This window comes from Betta splendens, chromosome 2 (assembly GCF_900634795.4).
Source record: "Betta splendens chromosome 2, fBetSpl5.4, whole genome shotgun sequence".
Lineage (NCBI taxonomy): Eukaryota > Metazoa > Chordata > Actinopteri > Anabantiformes > Osphronemidae > Betta > Betta splendens.
The window spans coordinates 5,871,337-5,883,643 of record NC_040882.2 but is presented as its reverse complement, the minus strand read 5'-3'; the positions used below and the strand labels follow the sequence as shown (position 1 = coordinate 5,883,643).

Below are 12,307 nucleotides of genomic sequence, written 5' to 3'. Positions count from 1 at the left end.
TTGTGATGTTCACATTATATTTCATATTACAAGAGACTAACATTGTTCCTATTTGCTGCTATGGCAAACGTGCCTTAGTGTGCAAACATTTGGACATTATTTTTTTCCTGTACTTATATATATTATGTAAATAATGTACAGTTGGCTCAGTACATAGTAAGACTGAACATTTCCTGCCTTTTTGATAATAATAATTTTCTAAAGAGATAAAGTAGCAGAGAACTATGATACTGGGGAACAAAAACTCTGAACCCTGGAACTTTCCATTTGCTGTCAGTAACTTTCCACTGCGGTACAAACTAATAATTAATGTCATCAGATCTAAGGTCTAGCATAATTGATTCTTGTGAGTATGCCAAGTCTGTTTTTGCTGCTTTATGGCACAGTATGTTTCTGCCTCAGGTTATTTGCTGTGAAATTCACTCTGACATTTTTATTACAGCTTCTTGTGTGTCTTTTTACATGAGTTCATACAGTATGAACTTCATATGTCAGTTAAAGAATCATCATATAATAATTCTAGCAACAGCATCTTTTGAAGAGTGCATCTTATACAATATGCAGAATCAATTGCACTGCAAAAAACAGCACTGAATGTGGAAGCCATGTATTGATTCTTACATGCAGACAGTTTAGCTTATTCTGCATATTTGCGCAGCATTTAACTTGGTTCTGGTAAAAGGAATTTATCACATCAGACTGATTAGGACACACCAACAGATTTGCAGACCTGCATATTTATTAAAAAATGAGTTCATGGAGTCTGAAAGACTTGGGTGTTCGCCAGGCTGCTGTATTATGAGAAGGCCAGGATCCAGCGGGGGTCCTCTATACTAGGACAGAGTATAGGGGACCCCCTGCTGTTGCATTTTAGCAAAACAAAGACTGTGTTGTGAGTTGGAGAATAGTTATTAAAAAGTCAAATGCTTAGAAAGTAATTTTGGTTCCAACTTTTGGGCAAACATGAAATGACAGTAAACCAGACTACGGTGTTCCACCCTTTTGTTTAGTGTGTGAAACATGATGGGTATGACTCAGAACCTGCACCTCTGGTTTTTCCTGATTATTCATAATAATATTGAGATAGATGGAGATAGGTCAGTCAGATCGAACAGAGTAGCTTCCACAATGGATTTAAACTGCAGGGATGACTATTAAATGTCTGTTATATTATCAGTGAATAAATAAATAAATAAATATTATTTTTCAGTTGACTATGACTAGATTTAGGACTGTGGTGCAGTGTAAGTGATTACTTCTCCAAACCAATGGTACATGTTACTGGATGGTGTGTGGTTACTATGTTACACACGCCACTAGTGATAACATGAAAGCAAAGTCACAACAAGTATACAATAGATTCCCATTCACTATGAATTTCTGTTTCACGAAAACATCCCCATTGGGACAAATTCAAGAATATGTCACAGAAACTATACACAACCAAAGAGCAGAAGACAAAAGAGCAACTGTTAGTGAAAGTTATTATGCCTTTCAACAATTTCACATAACACATTCTTCAACACGTTCTTAAAAACACATTAGACTCATTCTGTGGTGCACAATTACACACAAAACCAACCACACATTTCTATCTATAACACTATTTAAATTACTGCAAAGCTCCAGGTATGATGTGAGTCAGAACAGAAAGCTCCACACTTACATTAGTACAGTAAGTTACAGTACTACTGGAAATTTTATACTGGAAATCTCACTGTAGACTGTATAAAAAGTAACAGCAGAACAGGTGTACCTGTGCATTTTACTGTTACTGTACATGATATAAATGTGTGTTGTTGTTGTTGTTGTTGCGTAGCTCAGACATCATAGTTTATGCAAGTACAAAAATAAAACATTTTGGATTCAAACATTTTCCCTGAAAACACTAGTAGTGTTTTACACAATGTTGAAGTACACAGTTGTGCAGTATATACAAAAAGCGAGGAACCTGAGGGAACAGTAGGAGGGAAATTTGTTTTAAATACTATGTTTGGAAGAACTCTGGTCGTCCTCAGTGGGACTGACTCTTCATCCTTTTCACAAAGATCAAGGCCTTGGAGGATTGTCCTGCACCACAGTGGCCAGCAGGTTGTATACAGGTAGTCACAGCATCCTGACCTAAGGCACATACATTATACTGTCTTACTGAGTCAACCTAGTCAAAAGACCCTATATTGAGAAATAAATGAAGAGAAAGACCCCAACGCAGCAAATGAGCACCAGTCCTGTGTTGAGAAGGATTCTGGTTCGCGGAGGCTCATTCAGCAGCTCATCCACACTCTTCTCCTTCTGAACTGTAACGACGTCAGCCTTCTCCTTGACCCCACAGAGCCAGTCTAAAACCTTCATACCCCTCCCACTTTCCACTCCTCCTCTACCAAAGCAGCTCTCCTCCTCCCCATCTCCTGTGCCTTCTCCCCCCTCTGCTGTTTCAGGGTCAGAAATCAGTGTGTGGCATCCATTCTGGGCTGAATGAGTTGTGTGAGCATTGCTCGGTTGACTGCTCTGGACACCACTAAGCTTGTTTGAGCCCCTCTCACAGTTTCCATTTTCAAGCCTGCGGCTTCCATTTTGATTTAGGAGCTGCAAAGCGCAGACCTCTTCTTCAGCTTCTCGTGCACCTTGCTCCTTTATCCTCTTCCTCTCCATTAACCCACACAGAGTAGTGGCTCTTATTTGTTCCTTTTTGGGTGCAGGAGTGCATAAACTCACAATGACAGTCACCAGACCTGAGACCCAAAACAAGATGGCTGCCACATACATGAAATGGACATGTTTGATGAGGAACGGCCGCGTGTCCGGCTTGTCGCAGTGGGGCTCGCGGTAAACGAAGGCCAGAATCAGGCGAAGCAGTCCCAGCACGAAGCCGACCACCCCGCCCCAGAAGGCTCCCACCTCATTGCAGCGATGCCACAGGACGCCCAGCAGGAAGAGAGCGGCAACGGGTGGGGTCAGGTACCCAGATACCTCTTGGATGTAATAGAACACCTGGCCTCCCTGCATCTCAATGATGACCGGCACCCAGGCGATGCTAATGATCACCATGAGGAGAACAAACAGTTTGCCCACTACCACCAGCTCCCGCGACGACGCCCGCTTTCGCAGCATCTTGTAAATGTCCAGTGTGAATATGGTGCTGGCCGAGTTGAAGATGGAGTCCAGGTCGCTCATTAGCGCTGCAATCATCACAGCCATCATCAGGCCGCGGAGGCCGACGGGCATCACCGACATGACCAGCCGCGGGTATGCGACGTTGCTACAGCCTGCTGCGGAACCGCACACCTCCACGCAGTGTTCTGGGCTGATGCACATCAGCTCATCAGCAAACAGGATCCTGGAAATCATGCCTGGGTTCATGACCAATAAACACATTTAGTGATTCCACGCTCAGGGATTTAGATGTTTGTCATTCAAACAGAAATGAATGGCTCTACCTGGGATGACGATGATAAACATGGGCAGGATCTTCAGGAAACCGGCCATGAGAGTGGAACCTTTGGCATGGGCGATGTTCTTGGCCGCTAGAACCCGCTGTACAATCACTTGATCTGTACACCAGTACCTGGAACAAAGCAAAAAAAGAAGCTCGTGCAGATTTATACTGGTCCAAGAGTTAAAGTCTGTTAGGGTTCATCCTCTGGAGACTCTAAATATTCAAACATGTCAAGCCCACAGAACTGAACCCAGTTGAAAAAAGCACAATCAAAGCTGTACCAAATGGAGGCGGGCGTCTGGCCCAGCAGGAAGCCGAGCCAAGGCATGTCTGGATCCCTCAGGCCCCGGAGGATCTTCAGAGCGTTTGGCTTCGGCTCCAGGTGGTTGTGGCAGGAGTTGTAATATGTCAGGTTGGGAAATGACAGCATTATGGTGGTTCTGTTTGGAGTAGCATGCATGTACTTGGTCCCCACCGCTTGAATGACACGGTAGCACGGGTTAGTTTGCAAATAAGACTGCAGTGTTGCCCAAGCCAGGAGTCGTACATACCTTCAAGTCCTCCCACTCGGACGAGGCTGATGACCATGAGGCACAGCGCTCCGACGATCATGAGGAACGCCTGCAGCGTGTCCGTGTAGATGACGGCGGCCAGGCCTCCGGTGACCGTCAGCAGCGCCGTCATGGCGATGAGGATGATGATGGACACGTACAGGTTCCAGCCCAACGACTCCTGGATGAACAAGGCTCCGGAGTAGAGGTCCACGGACAGCTTGGTGAAGATGTAGAGCACCAGCGACAGCGTGGCGTAATACACCTTGAGGCGCCGCCCCCCGTAGCGCTTGGACAGGTACTCCGGCATGGTGTAGACGCCGCAGTGGACGTAGACGGGGATGAAGAGCCAGCCCAGCAGCTGCAGCAGCAGCAGGGCGTTGAACTCCCACGCGGCCACGCTGATGCCGCTGGCCGCCCCCGAGCCCGCCAGCCCAATGAAGTGCTCGCTCCCAATGTTGCTGACGAACAGCGAGGCCCCGACCGCCGCCCAGTTCATGGAGCGGCCGGCCAGGAAGTAGCCGCTCACCGTGCCGCCGCCGGCCTTCCACATGACCAGGAAGCCGATGGCCAGCACCAGGACGAAGTAGACGGCCACGACGGCGACGTCGGCCGCCTCCATGGTGGCGGGAGCCATGCTCGTGTCTGGTTAGCGCCTGTGCTCGTGTTTAATCTTGACACATTCGCGACGCAGGCAGGCAGATCGACTCTTCACAAGCGCCGCCGGGCATCGAGTTCGGAGCGGTTTTTCAGGTTTTTTTTGATTGGAGCACGCTTCTGGCAGGTGAGCCGTGCTACAGGTGGCGGCGCATAGCTGAGAACAGCCAGGAAGCCGCGGTCAGAGCCAAAGCTACCCGGCGCCTGCAACACACAAGCGTGCAGAGAATGGATCCAGCTGAACATGGGTTTGTCAGTTCACTGTGTCCGTGTGTTGGATCTGAGCATCAGTGTGTAACGCTTTTTATTAGCAAAGTCGTCTGAGCTGCTTAAAGTAAACGACTCTAAAAATGGGTGACGAGCCCAAAACCTGCTGAGCGGCTTCCGGGTAGAACGGCAACACGGTCGCACGGTTCTAAAGGGACGTTCTTCTGTGCACAAGATCCATTTGGGAAAAAAGCAAAGGCATCAAACGTTCATGTTACGGTGACCTTGTGGTTGAACATTCCCTCACAGTTTGCATCTACAGTAGTTTGACACTGAGGACTGATCAATGAACAGTCAAAACCTGAGACTGAAAGGTCCTTTAAGCCTTAATAAACTCCATACAGATCCCCATGGAAAGTCAGGTGACTCCCACTAGTTGGTAACATCAAAGAGTTTACATTTGATTTAATTTACATTACTGTGCTGTATGTCATTTACATCTCAGCCGATGCTGATAAAAAGGGAGAAGTCAGGATGAACTGAACCTGTGTTTGTAGCCGTAGCAAAAAAGTGAACACTGAAAACTGTCTTTTCTCTCCTTTCTCTTTCTCTCTCTCTGTCATGTCTCTGCACAAAGAGGCTGAAACCTTCCCGTCTGCTGCTCTGTCACGCGGCCGAGGAGTTTGGGGAATGATGGCTGGGTTTTAGGAGAATCAAAGCAGGGAACACCTAACCGTCACGCTGTCACCAGTCGGTTAAAGACTATGAGTCATTAAAGCTGCTTCAAGCTGTTTAATTAACCTACAACTGTGAATTTGCTGGAGCAGGTTTATTTGTATCACCTGAGGCAGATTAAAACCCAGAGATGAAACCTGAGGTCTGTGACCAACAGCGGGTCACATTCAGACTTTACAAACTCATTTGACACAACTGTATTATTATTATTATTATTATTATTATTATTATTATTACTATTATAGCATTTATAATTAATTCTTTATAAGTTCAGTTTATGTTCATACATAGTTATGGAAAGAATTCCAATCATGTGCTGTTGCACTCTTGACTGAGTTTAACTGGTTTATTACTCACTGGACTTTATTATTATCATTCTGTATAACGTTTATGTGTAACTGTACACTCTATGCGCCATAACAGGTTACTTCTAACATTTACTATTGACAGACTAATCCTTTTTCATTTTCACATGCATATGCTATATTATTTACAGCTCCCTGCACCTTTAAACTCGTTTTAATGATCACACATCAGGAATAAATTGAACTACAACCTACCTGAAATAGAAATGAAAGCAGAAAAAGCCGCCGTGAAGTGGAACCAATGAATGGACCACACTTACCAGCTGTTCCTCTCGGTCCGCGTCGTCGCGTGCGTTCGCTCGGTAAAGTTGACGGTCAGACTGGTTTAGGTTCCGCGCTGCTGGAGGAAAAAACGTCCTCCGGAGCCTCCGCCCACATCACCAGCATCACGGAAAGAGAAAGCATCACCGCAGATCGCCGCCACCGCATCACACAGACCACAGCGGAGCACTAACTATTATTGGCACCAGTTCTGCACCGCGGTGAACACGCTGCGTTACCTTCAAGTACAGCACATAGTCTACGCCGATGGATAAGCATATTGAACCCTCTTCATTTAATGTGTGATAACCAAATATGTGCGAAAAGCAGCTCCGGTGATGAAGGTGTGAGATTTTCAGACAATCAGGATGGCTGATGTTTTAATAGCGTCATTTCACCGCTGTTATCTCGTAGAATCTAACTTCCTGCTGCTGGTGCTGGAATGTGACGTGTTTCACACCTAGAGGTCTTTGCTCGGGGCTCAACCTCTTACATGGACCTCTGTCTGTCATTCAGCACTTCCGTTCCTCCTCTCTTCGTGTGAATCATCCCAGTGGTGCGTTTGTCCAGTATCACCACACATTTGCATAAATAAGCAGCTTGAGCCCATTTTGGCTTCTGTCCTCTTAAAACAGCAAACTCCTCATTTCTTGCAGAGAGCTACTGCAGCTAATTCTTAAGATTCGGTGACCTAAATCTCTCATCTTGGCACTGAGGAACGACAGACACTACAAAAACATGCTCTTGTTTTGATCAGATGCAGGAGCTGCGCATGGAGAAACCCCGAGCAGATCACACTCTCGTGCCCCCAGAAATCCAAAGCTGAAGCTTCCTCTGCACTCACAGCATCAGAGGGCGAAGACGGCGAGATGTTCATGGATTTGGAAGCTTTTAGTGTTCGTCTATAAACATTGCTCTTATTGCTAATATTCCAGATGCTGAGTTCCACCCAACATCACCTGTAGTAGCTGACAATTCAGTTTCTGACAAAATAAAACAAATACATTCTCACAACTTTCATTACTCACTCTCTGACTCAGTGGTTCAAGAGAGTGAAGAGCAAAAATAATGTCGTGATGTGTTCAGTCTAACTTTAAAAGATGACGTTCCTTAAATAAAAGAGTGAGGTGTGATTTCCCCTTCAGGCTGTAGATGGAGCCACTCGCCCTCTCTCAACATCACTGCCTCCTTCATCTGAAGAGTCTCTGCAGACTGCCTTTTGCAAGTTTGATGTTACAGAATACTCATAGTTATTATTACAGTAATGTACACCATAATATGTTAATCTGTGATCAGGTTTAATTAGTGCAGCCTGTTTGAAAGCTTTGTTCCACACGCTCTCTTCATAAAGAATGAGAAAGAGGAGCAAAGCGCCCATCAAATATTAATAGACTGTTTTTTGTGGAGAAATACAGACTTGATTCCATAAACCCACCCTGTCAATCAAATCTACACAAATGGGTATCCCTGCTGAGGAAAACCAAAACATCACACAAGAAGGGTGTTTTTTACAGACTATATTTAATCCCATCCCTCAGCAGCGCCGCGAGTCGACGGCACCTCTGCGCTCCTGCATTCAGCTGATTGACAGACAGACAAACAGACAGACATGGCTCTAAATCCGAATTTAGAAAGTGGTGAGTTTACGCAGCTCAGGTTATAACGAGATTACACATTATAAAGTCGCACAGATGTCCCAGAAATGACACACATCCACATACATGCTGGGACATCCATATATTTAGTGTGAGTTGCATAAATGTCTACATACATGATGCTGTAGGCTGTTTTTTTAGTGTTTCTCTAATAACATCTTCTATAGTTTTTGTACGACTGTCACAGTACAGTTTCAACCTCAGGGGTTTTACCTTGATATCAACAAGATGACAGTAACATTATTAGGCCCACCTTTACAGTCTAATTCAATCCAGCACAGCAGCTCTGACTGATTCTACTTTCACAAGGTTATAATTTCTGGAGTGGATGAGGTTTTGACCACTTGATGCACACGTGGACCCTAGAAACTGTCCAGTGAGTTAATCCGTCAAACCAGCATTCTAACATGGCTCACATTCAGTTTCTCTGATATTAAAGACAGCATATATGAAGCGCTTGTGTCGTCAGTCCCTGGTGGCAGAATATATACAGTAGTCAGAGCGCAGGAGAAATGGGGTTCAGTGTGAGGATAATAGGGGTGTGAGATTTAGTGTGAATTTGCAGGATGGAAGGAGAGATTTCCCTCCAGCACTGAGGAGAAGATGGAGGAGGAGGAGGAGGAGGAGGGCGCTATTCTTCCAACACAAACAGAGCAGAAGCATTTAGAGATGCTGGAGATGGCAGATGGTGGAAGGGAATGAAAGGCAGATGGAAAAATCACTTCCAACATGTTTGTCATTGTCGAGGAGTGTGCGCGCGCGCCTTTGTGCGCGAGGGTGTACGATTCCCCCAGGGTTAATGAAAAATAGGGTTGGATTCAGGACGACAGTGACGGTAGCGGTGGCGGAGCAGTGCAGGGAGGACGAGCCGAGCGCTGGCTGTGTAAAGTGTGCGGTGGCCGCGGCTTCAGTGAACCCTGCTGATCGGGCGTTTATCAGGAACCTGCTTACATGGACGTGCAGCTGTTGCTAACACCCAAGGGTGACAGCCTGCCATTCATTATAGAACTTTTTAAAACTTTTACTCAGTATATGATCCGGTGACTGTAGGTACAATGGCCTCTGGAACTGAACCGCTGAACCTGTTTTAAATGTGCAATGTGATGTTTCCATGCTAACGAATGCTGACAGGCCGCGCTGTGGTGATGCATATGCGCAGAAATAGCACACAACAAATAAGTGTATGTCAGGCTTCAGACTGTGTGTGACGGAGAGAGAGAGAGAGAGAGAGAGAGAGAGAGAGAGAGAGAGAGAGAGCGAGAGAGAGAGCGGCGGCTGAGAAACCCGAGAACGCGACATGACTCCGTGACCTCGACAAACACCCCTGACAGCACGAAGCAGGCAGTTGGAGTCTGTCACAGAGACAGAGAAAATTAAATATAGAGGAAAGTGAGGAAGCGACGTCGGACTCGCTTACTGCTCAAAACGCTTTAATTCAAAGAAGCGTTGTTAAACGTGAGATTTGCGGTTTTTCAGCTGAAACTTTGCACCGGTTCTTCTTCTTTTTCTTGTGATCCAGCAACAGCTGTCTGTAATTTCTCCATTACTTCAAATGAAGGTTCTTACAGGGAACCACTAGTCTCCAGCTGTCTGGCGCTGGTCGCTTACGCATAGTCATAGCAACCCTGTGTCAGGACAAATATTTAGCCAAGTTCTGCTTGAAACTAATATGAGTTGTTCAGGATGTTTAACAGAAGTCTCCCGACTATTACAACTACAGTATTAAGCAATGGCAGAACTAAGGAACTAAACCCAGATCGTCTGAACCACTAATAAAAGTTTGTCATTATTCCTTGTGTTGGCCTTTGTGTCCGTTGATTTAAAAAAGGGCGTCTTATTGTGTGGAGGACATTTGATCCTCACACACGTACGCACACACTGACACACACATCCTCGCAAACATGCTGACACCAAATGCCAGCTCAGCTACTTTGACGGTGAAAGCGAACTTGATGGATGAATGAGAAATAAACCCCCGTCCTCCCTTTCCCTTATTCGCTGCTTTTTCTCTTACTTTGAAGTATCAGCTGATGCAGTGAACCAGCGCTCAGAGACAGCGACTCTGAAGATGTTTAATAAGATGTTTTAATAAAAATCTGCTTATCAGGGCCAGCCTAAATATGTGAAGCACCTTAAGCAGAGGAAAGACACTTAGCAAAGGGACAAGGAGGAGGGTTGGATAAACACCGGTTCTCCTGGATTATCAGAACATTTCTTTCATTTGCACTGAACATTGAGACCTTGGTACAACCAACATAGAAGGGGAGGAAAAATCCATCCAAGTGAAGAGTTCTGGTGATAAAATAATGTGGGCCTAGTACTCAGCCCTGTGGAACCCCTGCTTCCAGCTTCTGTACAATTACTGTTCTGGTCAATTACTTTCCTCTCATGGCTGTTGGATCAATAGTTGGTGAGTTAAGAGTGTGAGACAGTGTTTTTCACAAGTCATGCATACTGTAGGTACAATACTTTGATCATACTTGTAGATACAGATTCAAGCATCATATAGTATTTCCCCCCTCGGGTGAACGGGTTTGGGCTGTTGGAGCTAAGGTTGGGTCCAGATGGCAGATCAGCTCCTCTGCTTCCATGCATCTCTCCGCTACCTGGAGTGTCACTCTGCTACATCCCAGTGTTGCAGATGGCTTTTCCCCTCCTTCCTCCATCAGTGCCCAGCCAGCTCTGGCTGAAGATAGCAAGCATTTTGTCCAACTTGGGGAATTTGCTTTCAAATCTCTCCTCCTGGCAATCTTTCCATAATTTTGTTAACTCCGGGGCAGGTCCTGCTTTGTGTAATCGGACACCAAGTTGCAGTGGGATTCAAGGTTCTGGCTTCAGTGTGTTGTGGAAATTTGCCTCTCAAGGGCCGAATCAGCTGCCAGTGTCTAACTGAGGCTAGTATTCTTGGCTGGGCCTTGAATTCAACTGTCAACATTAGCTCCTTTTAGCCCAGACTATCTTCCCATAACCTTAAACATCATTCTGTTGGTAACTTGGAAACAAAACAAACTAATTTAAACTTATTTAAATACTCAATTTTGGAATAACATCATTTGTTTTTTGTTTGTGTGTTTTAAATATAGTATTGACTCATTCGCTATTCACTTGTACATCTTAGTTCTATTTTGGGCCTTAACCAACTGCTGAACAAAGTAAATGATCCTTTAACCATTCACCAGCCAGAGTAAATCCTGTCTGTCATGTGACAATGAAGTTGTGGGATGGACCATTAAATATGACACTTGCACACTTACATGCTTCCCTTTGATTGAATGTTAAATATTAATCATAGTTACTTCACTGATACAATTTCTGTATCTAGACTGGAACCTTTTCATCTCCCTCTTTATAAATGAAATCCTTTATCAACAAATACAATAAAAAGCTCATTTCAGTTCTATCTCATTGACATTTTTACGCAGCAGGGTTCACACTCTGAGGCTGGTAACAAGTTCTGACTTAGAAATGCTTTCTTTAATGGCCCAATAACTCAGATATATGGATGATAATTTCCCCCACTTGGAGAATTAATGGAGAGAACTGAACATAAAAATTAATTATTTCAAGCTCTACTACAGGGTTATTCAGGCCACAGTTCAACGTTTCAATGGAATCAATCATAGAAAGGTTGTATAAATTTCGCATTTATATTATAAGATGGCAAGTTAATAAAATGGGACAGTGGGGGAAGTGATGGCAAAAAAGTGGAAAGAAAACAAGCAGAGAACCAACCAAATGAGCTGTATTTTAATACGTCGCTGCTAAAGGTCGCTGTGCGTTCTGTGAGCATTCGTAGCTGCTTTTCTGCCACCGCTGGTTAAGAGCCCATCACGTTGGAGAGCATGTATGTGTAGAGGGATAATCCAGTAAGTCCTGGGTCCAGACAGGCTTCCAGAGCATCTCAGCGAGCGTGTGTGTGTGTGTGTGTGTGGAGTGACACCTTCTGCCATGGAGTGGCATAGAGAAGCCCAGATCACCTGCTGTACAGTAAAGCAAGGAGTGCATTCAGACACACAGGAACCTGCCTGGCATCAGTACAGCAGCAGTGTAATGTAAACGCTAGCAAGCTTCGTTCCAAACCAAGTATGGCTCTGATGGGAGAAGCTTTACACACAATGCTCATAATAGTTTTTAAATGTGATAAGTGCATTTTGCTGATAATTGACATCATGCTATTGGCTCCATGCGAACTCTTTGAGCGCTGCCTACACATTTGCATTAGTCATGCGGAGCTGGAAGTGTATATGATGTGTGTGAACGTGGACGTTTGTTCCAGAGGAACCTTTGAGTGCAGCACCTCTCAGCGATCCCAACTCCTGGAAGACATAAAACCAGCATTTAGCCTCTGAATGATTCATATGCAGCGAAAAGCCGGGGCTGCTGGGAGTTTTACGGTAAATGCGCGGGTCTCGGAGCATCGCTGAAGTTATGGTTATGTTT

General features: G+C 45.0%; 1 protein-coding gene across 2 annotated transcripts; it reads right to left on the bottom strand.

The window, feature by feature from the left end:
- Positions 1-717: 717 nt before the first annotated feature.
- Positions 718-6,657, bottom strand: LOC114851085 (sodium/myo-inositol cotransporter-like). 2 transcript variants are annotated; one of them, XM_029142634.3, is made up of 5 exons: positions 6,147-6,657; positions 3,988-4,848; positions 3,718-3,913; positions 3,438-3,565; positions 718-3,350 (listed from the first exon to the last, which is right to left on the bottom strand). In XM_029142634.3, exons 2-5 carry the CDS (start codon positions 4,622-4,624, stop codon positions 2,173-2,175), a joined length of 2,139 nt encoding a protein of 712 aa, XP_028998467.1. In that variant the 5' UTR covers positions 4,625-4,848; positions 6,147-6,657; the 3' UTR covers positions 718-2,172. The 2 variants fall into 2 exon arrangements, with proteins under 2 accessions (XP_028998467.1, XP_028998466.1); XM_029142633.3 differs by having other exon boundaries at positions 6,212-6,657.
- Between the last annotated feature and the right edge of the window lie 5,650 nt (positions 6,658-12,307).